A 16,011-nucleotide genomic window follows, 5' to 3' on the forward strand; every position below is an offset into this window, starting at 1 on the left:
GAACTTATGGTGTGGGGGTTGTTGCAGGGATGTGATGTGGTGGATCTCCGAACGTCGGTCCCCCGCACTATACCCCGCAAAGCAATCATTATAATCACCCCGGTTTACTCGTCGAGGTAAAGCTGTCAAACGTCGGCGGCGTTGGGAACGATGGAGATGACCGTCGGCGCCTGCTCCACGCCTTCTCGAGCAGAGTCAACCACCACCACCGCTCTGGTCCCCTCCATCTCGGTCTGGAACCGCTCACATGAGCTGCGAAAGACATCAAAGATGTACAGCCGCCCTGTTGACGGCATGCTCTTGCGCACATTCTGGGCCAAGGCGTACCCCATGGCACTTAGGCCTGAAGACTCACCGCGGTTAGCAGCGGCCACGACGACGGGCAACCCTAAGCAATTTAATTCAGGCGGGGCAAGGAAGGGATGTAACTAATAAGGCGATGTTCTCTGTGGTGTCTGTGGTCATCTTTCAACAGTTGATAACAGTTGATCCATGAATTTCTTTTTTATTAGTTTAACTGCCTGTATTGCCTGTTATACAGGATCTGGGACCATATTACTGGACATAAGCCACGGACCCGAAATTCCACACAGTTGGGGTCTAGGGGAAGGAGAGAGGCGAAGGCGTTCTCCACCAGGGCCTTGGTGAAATGGAACGATGGTAATGTCACATTAGAACGTCGTGGTTTTATTCGGCGCATTGCCAACGGCAACAGTTTTAACGGAGATCGGATGATCTACCTGAAAGCTAAAGAGCTAGAAAATGCTTTTTGGGGGCATGATGTCGAGTAATACTGGGACCAGAGCAGTTCCGACAAGACCGATGATAGCTCATCAGATGATGCTCCGAGGCGCCGAATTCGTACTTCCCAGCGGAAAAATCCTTCCGGCAGGTACAGACGCGGTACTCGGCCGGTTGACATGGAGCGAACAGACAGCGATACGGATTCTGACTCGTCTATATCAAGCCTCGATCGTCCACAAAGACGTCATAGGAGAAAAGAATCCGAACCATCGACGAGAACCCCAGATGCGGAAATACGTTCCTTGGAGAAAAAGCTCCAGCGACTCAAGGTCCAACAGCGGGACAAGGGACATAAGCAACGAGTCACTTCACGCAGTCAGCATAAGAAGAGACGCCGCTAAGCTAGTTGGCTTTTGACGAACGCTTGTCGGCTCCATAATTTGTTGTTTTGGTGATTTGATTGCCTGTATTGTGTCGCATTCTTGCTTGGCTTGACCGGGAGATGTCGCAGATAATTGCTGTCTTATTGTGTTGGAGAGCGGGCGCTTGCTAATCATCATAAGCGCGAAGTGTCATCCAGTGAGGCAGCAACAAACTTAAGTTCACTGGTTCATTGTTAAGCTGTGAGCATCTACACCACCACCACCCCTCGCAAACCCACCATTTACCAGGTAACCACATTACCATCTCATTCTCCCCAATTCCATATCCCTGCCCAACACAAACATAAAAACCCGCTCATGGCGACCTCCGACCACCCAAAAATATCGCAGGATGCAAAAAAAATCTTTAACTCGGTATGAAATCACTCTCGGATCCACGGCTTTTCAACGTTTTCATACTGGTCATGCTAACTTTGTTATAGGATCCCAGTCTGTTCTTGCAAGATAAAACGTTGACAGGACGGGGTAGCCATTCGCCCTCAATGAAAGACGATAAACAGTCCCAGTCCGTATATGAGCTATGGGAAGGGGTACATCACGGCCATTTCTGACGACGCAGCGCCAGCACATGAGGGAGAAGAAGGAGGATGTGGCCGTTTCCGAGCCATACTAAATTAGTTATTGTGTCCAGGGGGCTAGCTCACAGGGTAATTAATTGTCGCAGAGATATCGCTGAAAGAACACGATCCTAAGTGATAAATAGATGAAGACGCGCATACTATCCTGACGCGTGGATGGTGCGGGGGAAGGTAGAAGAAGGAATGGGAAATCAACAACTGCAAGGCCGGAATGCCGGGCCCCGCCCCCCAGGGTATGTTAAGCATATTTGGGAAGAGGGAGGTTACACCATGGTAACCCACGTAATCACCCACCGCGCCGGCCCCCCATATACGTCCTATAATATACGCGGGGCCTTTAACATTTGAAGGGAGGGTTTATAACTTACCTGCCGTTAAGTTATTTATCATTCTTCTTGCTGGGCAAGAACTTGTTAATTTTGCTCTTCTATCCCTCCTGCAATTTTAAGTCAGTTAGCCTAACATTTAGAAAGAGACGTTACATCCCAGTCACGGTAAGCAGAACTAAACAAATATGTCATAGAAAGTGGTGACGTATTGAATGTTTAGGAACCTACTACGTACGCTGAAAGCCACTCCATTCTGTAGGCCACTTATAACAGTTTATTACAAATCTACTCTACTTTTGAGGATATAGTGATTCACAATTAAGATATGAATAAGTTCCTTCGGCCGGATAGCTGTTGTAGTGTCTACATGAACCAAAAGTCATCTTGGTTTTCCAATAATTGTTAAGTCCTCTATTAATTTATCATGGAACCCTCCCAGTATGTGGAATTCGTATCCCAACATTATTCTTTGTACAGTCTATGATAGCCTTGACTGTATCCTGGTCTAACTATTGCAAACGTCATAGGAATATGGAGCCAAAACCCCGTACAACACCAGGGGTGAAGGCAGCGTCGGTGTGTTTTGAGGAAGACTGCTGAAGCATCAATAGTACTATGCCGTTTCCTGAGTGAAATCTGAGAATTCCTTTGTTTCTATGGTTTACGTAAAGTTGTCTCGATAGGGCTTTGTGTCCCTGTATGGTTTTCCCCATATCTTTGTGCAAATGCAGAGACAATCCAAAGTTTTTACACATTTATATTAGTTCCAGCTCAGTTGCAGACAATTTGCTGTATCATTTCGTGCACACTTGAGTATAATCCCAATGTGCCCTTACCCGTGCGAATTACTCGTCGCGCTTTTCTCTCCTTTGCATGTATAACCCATAGTCCTAGAGAGGTTGCTTCACGCGGGCAACTTACTCGCCCATACCAAGCTCAATTTTAATAAGTCGCTAGAATATACATGTACCATTTCCATCAAGTCCCGTAACACAACGTTAATAGGCTCGCCCTAACCATGGACATACCTAGAATTAGATAATAACAGAAATCGCACTTAGTAATACTAGGCTCTAAACACGTAGTAAAGACATCGTTTTAAATATCAATGATATAACACTACCGGTTGCGGTTATTGTTTGCTTACAATAGAAGTCAATCTTAGCACCAAGAACTGGAGTGACTATGGATTCAATTGAAGATTACCTGTACAAAGGTAATAAGTCCATGATATCATTAGATGGCTTAAATTGTTGCTAGATACATCGATTAAACCAGCCGCAAACGAATCTGGCCCTACCTACTTTATGTGTTTCAACCATTACATGACATCTAGATTGAACAACTTGGCCGATCCTGTTATAGATGGCTGGTCAGAAAAGTGTATGTTGTCACCAGAGTAGTCTGTTCCATTGGAAACAAATTACACTGGGAAAGTCTGTGATGTAATAGATAATTTCCTCTGGAAAAGGTTCGATGTATCTATACGCATTTAGCTGAGTGGATGCAGCGCTGAAATTGGATATAAATTCGAGCCTGACCCTTCACCTTCACATCTTCGCAATATTCAACTCGTTTGTCTATGAAGTACTTAGTATCAGAATGATAGGATAATATTGGCGACAAACAAGGCAGTGTCGGGCCCACTTACGATTTGCAAACTGATTTCTATAAATGTAGCAGGGAGGTAACCCTAGTGAGCTCCGAAACATAAACGACCAAAGGTCCCGTTTCAATCCTTCAAGAAAGGGCAACCCGGATTTTATTTTTCTACAACCCGAACCCCCAATATGGTATACCCTGATCGAAAACGTTATATGGATCTTCCGCTCTCCGAGGAGGATCTGGATACGAAGAATACTCGCTCGTCGTTCTCCTCCGCAGCATCAGCAAGATACAGTTACGGCAGAACATCACATATCCCCTCGACAATTCACCGGATGCGGTGGACGATTGTAAACGCCATATTGTTCATATCAGGTCTCTTCTTCTGGTTTTCTCCATTGTCGAAGAACATGGCGCTACGCCGACTCAGCGATCAAGATAAATGGAAGGCTACGTCGGCTTACTGTAAGTTGTTATTACATACTCCTTGGTCGCGATACAGTGTGAGTCCATAAAAGCCATGCTAACTAATTCAACCAATAGCACCAATCCTAGAACGCCTTGATATCCCCAAAAAAATGATTACTTCAAATAGCACATTCTACGACCATGAACCCCTCCCTATTCTGCGTGTCCCCACTGGCCCCGAAGCCGACGCCGAGTGGAATCGAATCGGCGGCAACACAAAACTCCGTCCGATTGTTATATCATCCGCCGAAGTCCGCAAGATGGGAAAAGACCCAGCCAGGGCTGTTAAGATCCCAGAGGAACTCGGATACGGCTCAGACGCATACATCGCGTGGACCGAAGTGTTCCACCTTCTTCATTGTGTCGATATCCTACGACAGCAGGTCTACAGTGACTACTATGCATCGGGGCTACATGGTGAATCTCACTTGGACCACCATTCGCATGCGTCGCACTGTCTGGAGGTTCTGGCAGAGAGCATCAAGTGCACTGGTAATACGGATCCGATCTTGTTTGCTTGGGTTGAAGGGACACCATGGCCATCGCCTGAGTTTAGTACGCAGCATACGTGTCGAGATTTTGAGACTATGCTGGATTACGTGAATAAGAATGGGATTCCGGAGGATGTTTTCAATGCGATGACGGGGCCGCCGCCGGGTTATGTACCGATTCCAGAGTTCGATATCTGAAGGGTGATGGCCTACTCAGGTTCTCTATTGATACTAAGGACATCGGAGAATGTACGTGAAGTCGAGGTAGTATGATCCCATTGTCTGTAAACTATTATAGGATAAAATATGCGCACTGCGCGGGAAATGTAATGATCAGGAGTTCAGGCCCTTGATAGGCCGATACACTTCTTTTTCTTCTATAGAGTATTCAAGTCAAAGCTGACCAAATATGTTGTTATTGGTTGATCGTATCCGAGGCACTTATACGGGAAATTTACCACAGACGGGCAGGGGAAAAGAATTGATATTATGAAATTTCCCTCAGTTCAATTGGGCACTGGAGGAATTCACTAGAGAAAAGCGGGCGTGTGGAGCACTGACGACCGCGTCGATGGCGCACGCAATGCTCGTGGCGAAGGAGCCGTTCATCAGCAAAGCCACCGCAACTGGGTGGTGATGCCTGTTACCCTAACACAGTGGCATTAAGCGTAGGTCAGCTTCTGAGTCTCCGCTCACATTAGTACTGTTTACGGGTTTGTGGTGGTGGATTTCATTACCTCCTGCCCTCCAAGGGTGGAAGTACCAGTTCCAACGCGTCCGAAAAATCGAGAATATGTTTACTTATTATTATTTTTATATTGAGATATTTTAGTCACTCCTGCTGCTTGGTGGCCATTGATATATCGTTTTGCTCTACTTGGCAGAAATCTGTTCCAACATTTTATCAGTATTACATATTTTCATTTGTATCTTATTGCTTATTTTATTTCAATTTCTAAAATATATAAACAAAGATACAGATTATTAGTCAAAATAAAAACATATCTAGATTGTATTTCTATTGAAACAGTGGGACAATCATTATATTACACTTGAGGACAGGGCAAAAGGGTGAGTATTTGCCTTTGCTATGTTCGCCCTATGGGTATAGATGTATGGGGTGCGAGATGAAGCCTCAACTAGGCACATACGAGAAGAACGTGTCCCAGTCGATTGCCGTGATATCCACATTAAAATCCGCCGCAGACAGGTCCAGGTCGAACTGGAAATCATCGCTGGCGCCTAACCGGGGATCCAATGCCTGCTGCGGCTGCTCCGCCCATGCGCTACCCTGGGGATACACAGGGATGGGGCCGATCAGCTCCTCCAGTTGCGGTGGTGGCTGCGAGACATTGGACACTGGGTCGTGAGGGGAATGAGCCGCGTGAGGCAGGGTCAGCTCTTCGGCGCCGACGTCGAGGTTCATATGTTGCAGGATGCGACGGATGGTAGCGATGGAGCTGCAGACGGGGTCTCCCTGTCGCATGCGGGTCAAGAACTGGAGGCCCTGGTGGACAAGCGGGGAGTTGGCAACGCGGTTTTCCGGGTTAGAGGCCATATCGTAGAGGAGGAGGAAGAGACAGTTTTCGAGATAGAAGCAGTTGAAGCGGAGTTCCTAGGTGGGTGGTCATCGTTAGAATGGCAGATAGAAAGGTGAGAGTATGAGCGGTTACCCGGAGGAGAGGGTCGTCGGCGGCAATATTGCAGATGTAGCTGACGATTGTTCTGGCGGCGTTCAGGCAGTTAATGCAGGCGTTGTTGAGCCATGACGGAAGTTCGGGGGGAGGTTGATGGTCTGGCTGCTTGGAGATCTCGGTTTGCACTTTGCCGCGGATGATAACGAAGGGGCGGAAGAGGAGGAAGGACATGAAGTTGTACACTAACATGTTGGTCAGCCGTAAGAAGCGTGAGAAACAAGTCGACACAAACATGTGATGAGGACGACGGGTCTCATGCCGCGCGGATCACTAGAACGGGGAGCATCCAACTCGAGGCCAAAGTCGGTCCGAGCCCTAGCGCGGAGGGCATCCATTTCTTTGCCGACTGCCATGGCGCAGTTCCACAGGACAGAAGGAGCGGCTTGCGGGCGATAGACCTGATGCACAATTTTCATCATCACCGTGGCGAACTGGAGCAGGGCGGAAAGAAAGATGTCTTGCGGGCGGGGGACTTGGCTGGTATTGAAGTATTCCAGCATGCTGGGTCGGCCCAGGTAAAAGCTGATCCATCTGCGAACTGTCAGCACTTCCCACCACGGGGTTAGGACACAGATGTCACATTTCCATGAAATACAGGGACGAGAATGTATGCTGTCGTTCCATGGTCTCAAGGCTATCGTCTTCGTTGAGATGAGTTTGTTGTCGGTGTAGCCCAGCAGCAAAGGCCTTGCGAGAGGTGTCACCGATGATCATGTATGCGATATTGGACTGGGCATACTCCAGATTGAACATGGCGTGGAGACTTCCTTTCAGTCAGCAACAGCCATACATGCTTTAGTCAGAGACTTATCATCAGAATCCCCAGCTGGATACATTCCAAGCTAACGACGTACTGCATCTTCGAGCGCTGGCCTTCCACGTATTCGGCCAGTTTCACGCCGAGCTGGAAATGCTCCGTGTTTGCTGCAGCGGTAGCCATAGCCATGATGCAGATATGTTGCTGCACCTCGCTGAATTGGGTAGTTCCATGATCGGTAGCATACAGGGTCTTTAGCAGTTGATCATATCTGGTTTTTGGATAGAACGGTACTATGTTGTAATGCGTTGCTAGGAATTGGTTCAGCAGAGTGTGCGCAATATGTGGCGGGGGCAGAGGTCTGTTGGCTGGTACAGACACGTCAGCTGCGGACCGCATGGAACTCTGCCCGAAGAAGATATGGCGGACGCGGAAAAAGTCCAGCCCTTGACCAACCTCTTCCTGTTGGTTCCGGTTATGGTCACTGGCCGAACTGAGGTAGAGGGTGTGGTAAAGGTGCTGCAGCAGCGAGAAGTCGGAGGTCGGCCCATAGTACAATTCTACAGAGCCAGACGGAGAGCGTTGTCGCGCAGACACACTTTTGTGGACATCCTTGTAAACGTCGGACGGCTGATGCCGCTGCCTCTCAATGCTGTGAAGCTCCACTACGGCCGGTTGATCACCCGGATGCTGCTCCAGTTTCTCGTCTGAGGGGGAGTCAGTGGCCCCTCGACGCACTCGAGCTCGCTCCCGAAAGACACAAGCCGTATTGCGCTGCTGACATGGAGAGCATGGGTTCAATCCATCACACCGAACCTTCCGAGCTCGACATTCCTGGCATGCCTTGGAGATCTTTTTCCTCAGCATGGCGCTGCTGGATGATCAAAAGTAACTATGGAATCAGAAGCTGTGGTTACGGACTTTCACTGTAACAAAGTTCGAAGACATTCAACAGCACGTGACTGATTCAGGAGGGGTTGACGTCGTTATTCATATTGGAAACAGCAGGCGGTGAGGGCTTTTCTTTTCCCCAACCTTATATAAGTGTATATATTTTTCTTCCTTTTTTTTGCTTTTTTTTCTTTTTGCTTTTTTTTCTTTTCTTTTTCTTTTTTCGTTTTCTTCATCCAATCTAACTTGATTCTATTTTTGATTGAAATATTTCCCCACTGAAGCGGAGCTGTAATTACCGATTACTACTAGTTACTAGTTTTACTCTGCCTCCAATCAAAAAATGTTTATTAATCCGTACTAATATGTAGTGTCTAACTATAATATACTGCTCGCTAGAAGCATTTCTCAGCTCATTAAGGTTCGACTTGAGAAGCCAATTGGGGAATCAAAGTATGTTACATTTGCTGGGCAGCCCACAGAGACCTCCCTCGACTTCCTCCGACTCCCTCTCCGGATCTAGCCTTGGCCCCTGAGCTTCGCGCGCTTTCACGTCCTGCCTACCGAGCTCCCGACTCATTGCATCCCCCCCAGAGCTATCATGTAGTCAAGCAGAGTTCAGCCGAGAAACGTGGCTATAGAACGCGTTGCCCTGCGCCTCGGCAATGGAAAGCTCGAGCTCGCTGGGCTGGCGGGAGCCATCTCCTCCCTGTCAAGTAATCTATATTAGCTTGCCCTCTAATGTTCCGAAGACGAAGAAGGAAAGAGATAAAAAGGGGGTACCAACAGCAAAGGTTCCTGCGCCCCATGCGCTCCCACCATGGATCTCAGTCATGTTCGTGAGAAGCGGAAATGCAGTCTTATAACCAAGCGGCACGTAGATGAAGCCATGGTGCGCGAGCGTGCTCATCGCCGCTAGCGCAGTAGACTCCTGGCCACCACCCATTGTGCCGGTAGAGACAAAGAGACCAGCATACTTTCCCCAGTAGCCGCCGGTGGCCCAGATCTTACCGGTCCGGTCCCAGAAGGCCTTCCACTGCGCGGGGAAGTTACCGAAGCGAGTGGGGATACCGAAGAGGACGGCGTCGTACTCGAGCAGCTGCTCTGGCTGAATGACAGGAACGGAAGACTTTGGAGGGGCGTGCATCAGTTGTAGCACCTCGGCGGGAAGGGTCTCCTCGATTCTGATAGGATGCGATTAATGCGCTGATTGTTAATTGCAGGGTGAGGGTGGCTCACTGGTAGAGGTCTGCATTGCCACCTGCAGCTTGGATACCCTTCAACTCAGCCTGAGCCAGCCGCTCAATATGGCCGTACATGGAGTACTGATCAGGAGTAATTAGCAAATGGTCAAGATGAGCTATCCGGCAGTTACCGTCCAACGTACAAAGACGATAGCAATCCTGGGAGCCATTGCGACGAACTGATCTATGACAAAATACAATGATCTTGTTGCAGTAGAATCTGAGAGATGACGAGATGTAAGAAGCACCCTTTTATAAAGTCGCTGGTATGCGCGTGGCCAAGCCCAGGTCTCACATCGCTTTTGCTCTAGTAATCAAATTTCCTTCTTGCCGGAATTCGGATTTACACGGGTTTCGGACTTGACAAGCTGTGGCGAGAAAAGGTCTATGCACCCGGGTATCATCTACAAGCTCGGCCCTTACTGTGTTGTAGAGCCACCGGTACAATCATGTCGTATATATTTACTGTGGCAGCAGGCGCACTGCTGCGTCAAAGGTCAGTTTCAACCTACTTCCATTGCATGTCCCAACAGTCGTCTCGCAGTCGCGCCAGACAGTTCCGGGGCTGTTCCATAGGCCACCTCTTTACCAGCACCATCGCCATGAACAACACCGCAGAAGAGCTCCCGGCACTATCGGTGCAGGATTTCAGAATATACAACCGAGGTGCAGAAAAGATGGACTACTTTGTAAGGCTCTCTCTCACCCAACCCATGTTTATGAGCTTACTCATCAGATTTCCAATCTCATTGCAGCACGGCTTCCTCCGCCGATCCTGGAATATCCTCTGGGATGCTGCTACCAGCGGCCAACGGCCGTCCAATATGACTGTCCGGCAATTTATTGCTGAGGGCCTGCAATTTGCCGACCACCTCGAGACTCATCATGGCATTGAGGAAACCTACATCTTCCCCTACCTGGCGAAGAAGATGCCGGAATTCCGCACGGGGCGCGGGCGGCACTCCGCCGAGCTTCTGCGGCAGCATAGAGAGATTCATCATGGCCTAGAAGAACTCCGGGAATATCTTGCTAGGTGTTCGCAGGGGGAAGAAGATCTAGATCTGCGGGTGCTCAGGGGCAAATTGGAAGGGTGGAGAGAGGTGCTATGGACTCACCTTGACCAGGAGGTAAAGACACTGGGGGCGGAGAATATGCGGCGGTACTGGACTAAGGAGGAAATGATGAGGATTCCCATGTAACTAACTTAAAGTAAGAATGATTAACAGTAATCACTGCTTTGTGCTGGCTGAATGAAATAGAAGAATTCGTTGAAGGATTGGTTGAGCTAAATCCGGTACTGTCTTTCGGAATTAGACAAATCCGGGTGTTTCGGACTTATGCCTTGCCACCAGCCACTCTCTCACCTCCATGTGTGGATCTACTCGGGTAATTGACTTCTGCCCCAGTAATGATACTTTCTATTCTAAGTCTATTCTATGTCTAGTCTATGTCCAATCTAAGTCTAGTCTATGTCTATTCTATGTCTAGTCTATGTCTATTCTATGTCTAGTCTAAAATACATGATGATCAATGTTGTACAGAGCCTCCCAACTTGCCGCCAACCATTCTCCACCATCTAGTAGAGTTCACAACGCCAACCCTCTAGCAAAACACCCCACCTGCCTGCCTCCAATTAAGCAGGAATTGAAGAAAGGAAACACAATCCCTCTGTAGTCTCTTCAAAGATACTGCTCGCCATAGCCAGTTCCCTCACCACGCTGAACATCCGCCAGCGGCACACGACCATACTCATACCCAGACTCAGGGAATTCCCCCTCCAACACCGGCAGCGCCTTCTTCTTCCAAATCGCCTGGATCTTCTTAGCCGTGGTTAGGAACCGTTCCCGAAGAGCTGGATAGCCACTGGCAACAATCGCCCCATCTCGCTTCTGGAATGACCCGCCCACAAGCACATGCTTGATGTCACCGGCGTTCGCATGCAGCACAACCGCAGCCACAGGATCATCCCACCCCAGCATACCGGGCGAGTTTCCATTCCAAACAAGAACATCGGCTTTGGCGCCCTGTGCAATAACACCTAGATCCGGCCGGCGCAGCGCCAGTCCTCCCCTCTGCGTCGCGAGCAGGAACGCCTGGTTGACCGACATAGGGTTATTAGCGGGGATGTTCCAGTTGTTGAGGACCCAGCGGTAGAAGGTGACGCGGGCGCTCTGCAGCCAGATCCGGGCTTGCGTGAGGATGTCGGAGGAGTAGGTAAAGTGGGTGTCGACGCCCAAAGCAGCTTGGTCCTGCACTAGGTGGTTGTAGGGGTGGTCGTGCCCGTAGTGCATTTCAGACTCGGGGGTAATGGATAGGTACTGGTTGGTGCTGCGGAGAAGGGAAGCGCCCTCGCCGGTGAGGAAGCTGCCGTGCGAGAAGACCACGGGAATGGAGGTGTTGAGGATGCCGAGGGCTTGGAGGTCTTCGGGGGAGTTAATAGCTGTGTGGAGAGGTTTAGTTAGCTAGTGTTCGAGCTATGGAGCAGGGGTCAGCTGGATGCATACCTCCCCAAATACCCTGGAGGGAGTGGGTTGTGATGGCCGAGACGTTGTATTTCTGGGCAAGAGAAATGATCTCCTCTGTCTCAGAAGGACTGCCCGGATTGAAGCCGTCATAGGCAATTCCCAAGGTCGTGGCAGTTCCGTCCAGGCGGCCACTTCTAGCCACCTCCTCGAACTTGGCCACCTGCTCGGCGAAGGTGAAGTTGGTCACGTTGTGGAAGGTAAAGCACCAGGCCATGCGGACGCCACTATCAATGGAGGCCTGCAGACCGGCGTCGGTTGTTTCATTGGACCAGGTGTGGTGGGCATGATCGAGGATGGTGGTGACACCCGCGTTCATAGCTTCGTAAAGACCCGCCAACTGGCTGATGTACACGTCCTCAGGGGTATACTCGCCGTTGACGGAATACTCACTGTAGCGGTCAAAGTATTCCGCCAAAGTGGTGTTGGAGCCCAAGGTCTTGAACGCAGTTTGCCAACTATGCCGGTGGGTGTCGATGAAGCCGGGAGTGATAATGTCACCAGTTGTGTCGACAACTTCAACATGCGAAGGCAGCTGACCGTCATAGTTGCCGGAGTAGACTGCCTCAATCGTGTCGTCCACGATCAGAACTGAGCCGTTTCGAACCACCTGAAGACTCTGACCAGTGGCATCATAGGCAATGACAGTGCCGCCGGTCAAGAGCTTAGAGGTAGAGTTCGCTTCTGCTGCGGCTGCAACTGCACCAGCAGCAGTGGCCACTGTTAGAGCCAGGGAAGAGATGGAAGGAACGATCATCGTACTGTTCTCGTGTCCTCTGAGGAATGAATGAATGAATGCGTGGTAAGATGTATTCCAGCTCCAGTGGCGAGGGTCTTGATTTATAGATCGCAGAATGCATCAACATGTCAATATCATGTCATTGAGCCCCATAATGATAGACGAACCTAAATGATCCGCCGGAATTACGAAGCGCGGAATAAACGGATTTAGTAAACTCGAGGCCGATCAACCTTAACCATTTCCGGACTGAGCTGGGCAACAACAGGAGAGGCAAGGCCAGCCTCAGCCGAGGAGCCTATTGATGAAGTATTAGTAATAATAGGTACGGAAAAGTTGGAATTATTGAACTAAATCCGTGTCTATTTACCTAATTATGGAGTCAAGACTACTAGTTCGGTCCTGAGTTCCGAGGAACCAGTCCTGGTGGATCTAGAATGTGAGAAATAAACGATGAAGGATAGAAAGGCACGAGGCGAAGAGCATACAGAGTACATATCTCACAAAAGAAAGGAGACATACCGATATCATGCGCGCCGTTGTGTCTGCCAGCCTCTTGCCTTAGTATGCATACCGCTGCTGAACCTTGAATTTTCGCCTACGTAGTGGAAGTGACGCACTGTAGAGATTGGCTTCAAAGAGCTTTGGTCTATAGTAGAGAGGTGAATAGGTAAGACTGATCTGAGCTTAGAAAGTCTGATAGGCGTATGAGCTTATCGAATGGAGGAAGCCATGGTAGTAGGTTGCAGATCGTCGAAGGATTCGTACCACGACTCCACGAGACTAGTAATGGAGCTTGTAAGGCACTATTTAGGTCATCTAGTCAAGTGCGGGGAACCCCGTGGGCGACCCCAACCCGGCAACATTCTTCTTTGCTTTCCCCCTTGGCACTCCCTGCATCATTCAGTATGGCGACTGGCTTGAACCGCGAGAGGCGTCGGCGGCGCAAGACAGCACAGGAGGAGCGCATCTGTCCCATTTGCTCCCAGTCGTTTAAAAAGGCAGAGCACCTGGCTCGCCATTTTCGGACACACACCAAGGAGAGACCATTTATTTGCGTGAATTGCGGCAAGTTCTTCGCGAGACAGTATGTGGAAAACACCACCTGCAGTCCCAACCAAGCCTGATCGATCTAGGGACACCCTTCTACGCCATTCTAGGTCTCATCACCGGAATACGAACGACTGCAGTAATGTGCTAGCAAGCAATGCCTCTTGTCAAGATGACCCTTCCCAGCAGAACGTACATATAGCCCCTTTGACTTCGTCCGAGCATACTATATCTATGGCAGAACAGGAGCCGCCACATCCGCAATGCCCACTGCTCACCAACGAGCCGGATTTGACAATAACCACCTCTCCTACACACTCGCCGGAAAACTTGCCGATTGACGCTACCTTCGACACTGACTTTTTCCCAGATGGTGGCGGTGACATCTTTCAGCCCCAAACTACCGGGCCCGCATTATGGAACTGCTTGTGGGAGACCGATTGGATCTCGTGGCTAGAGGGATCCGATTTTACTATTGGCGATTTCAATCTGACCTTACCTATAATAGGAAGCACAGAACAGTTAGACACCCCCATGACTACCAACATGAGCGCCTCGGATTCTATCCAACGCGGATGGCATACCTTCTCTGAGGCAACCATATCCTCAAGGGAGGACACCCCGGATTCCACTACTAGCAGCAGTGGATTGGCCGGTGACATTCAAACCCACGCAGATGACGCGTACAGGAAAAAGCTAGCAGAGACTCTGCAGCAGCGAGTACAGCAGCCAGATAGCTTACCCTCCGCCACTTTCTTGGTACGACCCTGACCTGTCCACCCTCTCCAGAGACGGCCCTGATGATGACTCCAGGACCTTTGCATCCGGGCTTACTTTACCCACTTCCATCCAATCTTTCCGTTGATCCATGCAGCGACATTTCAGCCTTCTAAACAGAACGCGGTGCTACTTCTCTCCATCTGCTCTATCGGGAGCCTTTGCCTCGGATCGGCGAGAGCTGTTGCCCGTGGCATTAGCATGTTTGAGTGCCTGAATAAGGCTATGCTGGCATCGGTATTTGCTACCAACTGTCACTACTATGCAGCGTCTAACAGAAGTATACAGTGGGACACCTACATATCCGCAAGGGGTTCTCTCCGAATCTTTGGTCTGCAAGCTGCTTTGATCGGTCAGACGTTTGGTCTGTTGGTTGGGGTGTGCCTTCCTTTCCATCCTTTCTTTAGTAGTATACTGACGAACCGCCTATACTAGAGACCGAAAGACCTGACTGGGAGCGAGACTTTCCATGGATGCCTCATTGCGGTAATTACTTACTCATTTGTACGGGAAAATATGCTGATCAGCTACAGTGGGCACGCAAAGCTGGTCTATTCAAGCTGCAAGGCGAAAATGACATCGCAGCCGAGATTCGAGAAATTGCTGACGACAGCCCAGCCCTCAACACTGCATGGAAGGCTTGGAGCCGCTCAGAGGAGAAGAGAAGGTAGGTAAAAAATGTGTACACACTGCCCACGTAGTAACTAATGTCAAAGCGAAGAGTTATCCTAGCCATTCACATCCACGACGCAGAGCTCACCAACCTGCACCACCACGAGCCAATCCTCCGCCATACCTCAGAGAGCCTCCCCTGCGTATCCCCTCCCGAACTGTTCACAGCACCCAACGCCCGCACCTGGAAATGCCTTCTTCTAAACTCCACAGCACCACCCCGTGATACGGCAACCCCATCCCACACCACAGAGGCAGTCACACGACTGCCTCTCAACCGCCTCGCAGCGAACGACTTTCTCTCGTACGGCCTCCTTGAAGGCATCGGGACCTGGATCCACGAACACCGAGCTCCCGTCAGTGTCCACCAATGCGAATCCCTCCTGGCAACGTGGTACCGACAATTCAAGCAGTCGTGCGATCCGACGAAGCCTGACCCATTCTGCCAAATGATCCTTTGGCACGCCGTATCCATGCGCCTCTACGCCCGCTTTGACGAGCTCGAGTGTGCCTTGGGCAGGGAGGGCCTGCGCGCCGCCCAAGAAGCCTCGGGCTACGCGGCAGCCTGGGCGGGCTCACTCGACGCCAAACGCTGTTTGCTCCATGCAGTGTTACTACAGCGACAATTCCAGGCAATGAATATTGGGGTGGAGCCAGCTATACATGTTCCTATGGCCCTGTATTACTGTGGGATTGCGTGGGCCTCGTTTACGCGCTTTGGGACTGGGGATGGCGTGTCAAATTTGGGTGTTAATTTTCCGGAATTCAGAATACTGGGCTTGGATCAGGGTCAGCTATTCCGTGAAGCTATGAGAGGGGTCCAGTGGGGAATGACGGCCTCAGGTCCGTTTTCCATGATAATCAGCTTGCTGGGGAAGATTGGCCATTGGAAGGTTGCGGAGAGATTTGCGGGAACTTTGTTGCGGTTGCAGGATGTGCTTTGATTTTAAGTATACAGACATAGTATACCCCGCATACTAGAAATATACTGGCCTTGATATCTT

At 49.9% G+C, this 16,011-nt stretch overlaps 7 protein-coding genes across 7 annotated transcripts; 4 read left to right on the forward strand and 3 right to left on the reverse strand.

Moving 5' to 3' along the window:
• Window positions 1-145: 145 nt before the first annotated feature.
• Window positions 146-791, forward strand: BO85DRAFT_479385 (uncharacterized protein; the record flags this gene model as incomplete). Its single annotated transcript, XM_025662949.1, has 2 exons — window positions 146-359; window positions 542-791. Exons 1-2 carry the CDS (start codon window positions 151-153, stop codon window positions 789-791), a joined length of 459 nt encoding a protein of 152 aa, XP_025513847.1. The 5' UTR covers window positions 146-150.
• Window positions 792-4,277: 3,486 nt separating this feature from the next.
• Window positions 4,278-4,931, forward strand: BO85DRAFT_498343 (oxidase ustYa family protein; the record flags this gene model as incomplete). Its single annotated transcript, XM_025664029.1, has 1 exon — window positions 4,278-4,931. One exon carries the CDS (start codon window positions 4,278-4,280, stop codon window positions 4,854-4,856), a length of 579 nt encoding a protein of 192 aa, XP_025513848.1. The 3' UTR covers window positions 4,857-4,931.
• Window positions 4,932-5,651: 720 nt separating this feature from the next.
• On the reverse strand, window positions 5,652-8,082 carry BO85DRAFT_521754 (Zn(II)2Cys6 transcription factor). The gene is made up of 5 exons (XM_025665218.1): window positions 7,167-8,082; window positions 6,936-7,111; window positions 6,588-6,886; window positions 6,332-6,537; window positions 5,652-6,273 (listed from the first exon to the last, which is right to left on the reverse strand). Exons 1-5 carry the CDS (start codon window positions 7,977-7,979, stop codon window positions 5,794-5,796), a joined length of 1,974 nt encoding a protein of 657 aa, XP_025513849.1. The 5' UTR covers window positions 7,980-8,082; the 3' UTR covers window positions 5,652-5,793.
• A 514-nt stretch (window positions 8,083-8,596) lies between these two features.
• Window positions 8,597-9,423, reverse strand: BO85DRAFT_498345 (protoplast secreted protein 2 precursor). The gene is made up of 4 exons (XM_025664030.1): window positions 9,391-9,423; window positions 9,243-9,328; window positions 8,791-9,187; window positions 8,597-8,712 (listed from the first exon to the last, which is right to left on the reverse strand). The coding sequence occupies exons 1-4, from the start codon at window positions 9,415-9,417 to the stop codon at window positions 8,611-8,613; spliced, it is 612 nt and encodes a 203-aa protein (XP_025513850.1). The 5' UTR covers window positions 9,418-9,423; the 3' UTR covers window positions 8,597-8,610.
• Window positions 9,424-9,849: 426 nt separating this feature from the next.
• BO85DRAFT_424816 (hemerythrin domain-containing protein) lies at window positions 9,850-10,446 on the forward strand (the record flags this gene model as incomplete). Its single annotated transcript, XM_025658056.1, has 2 exons — window positions 9,850-9,936; window positions 10,003-10,446. 2 exons carry the CDS (start codon window positions 9,850-9,852, stop codon window positions 10,444-10,446), a joined length of 531 nt encoding a protein of 176 aa, XP_025513851.1.
• Window positions 10,447-10,922: 476 nt separating this feature from the next.
• BO85DRAFT_424818 (amidohydrolase family protein) lies at window positions 10,923-12,526 on the reverse strand (the record flags this gene model as incomplete). The annotated part of the gene is made up of 2 exons (XM_025658057.1): window positions 10,923-11,687; window positions 11,752-12,526. 2 exons carry the CDS (start codon window positions 12,524-12,526, stop codon window positions 10,927-10,929), a joined length of 1,536 nt encoding a protein of 511 aa, XP_025513852.1. The 3' UTR covers window positions 10,923-10,926.
• An 890-nt stretch (window positions 12,527-13,416) lies between these two features.
• BO85DRAFT_489922 (uncharacterized protein) lies at window positions 13,417-15,951 on the forward strand (the record flags this gene model as incomplete). Its single annotated transcript, XM_025663635.1, has 7 exons — window positions 13,417-13,595; window positions 13,645-14,317; window positions 14,372-14,572; window positions 14,624-14,713; window positions 14,771-14,821; window positions 14,869-15,002; window positions 15,057-15,951. The coding sequence occupies 7 exons, from the start codon at window positions 13,417-13,419 to the stop codon at window positions 15,949-15,951; spliced, it is 2,223 nt and encodes a 740-aa protein (XP_025513853.1).
• Window positions 15,952-16,011: the final 60 nt, after the last annotated feature.

The sequence above is a fragment of the Aspergillus piperis genome (assembly GCF_003184755.1).
Source record: "Aspergillus piperis CBS 112811 unplaced genomic scaffold BO85scaffold_14, whole genome shotgun sequence".
Taxonomy (NCBI): Eukaryota; Fungi; Ascomycota; class Eurotiomycetes; order Eurotiales; family Aspergillaceae; genus Aspergillus; species Aspergillus piperis.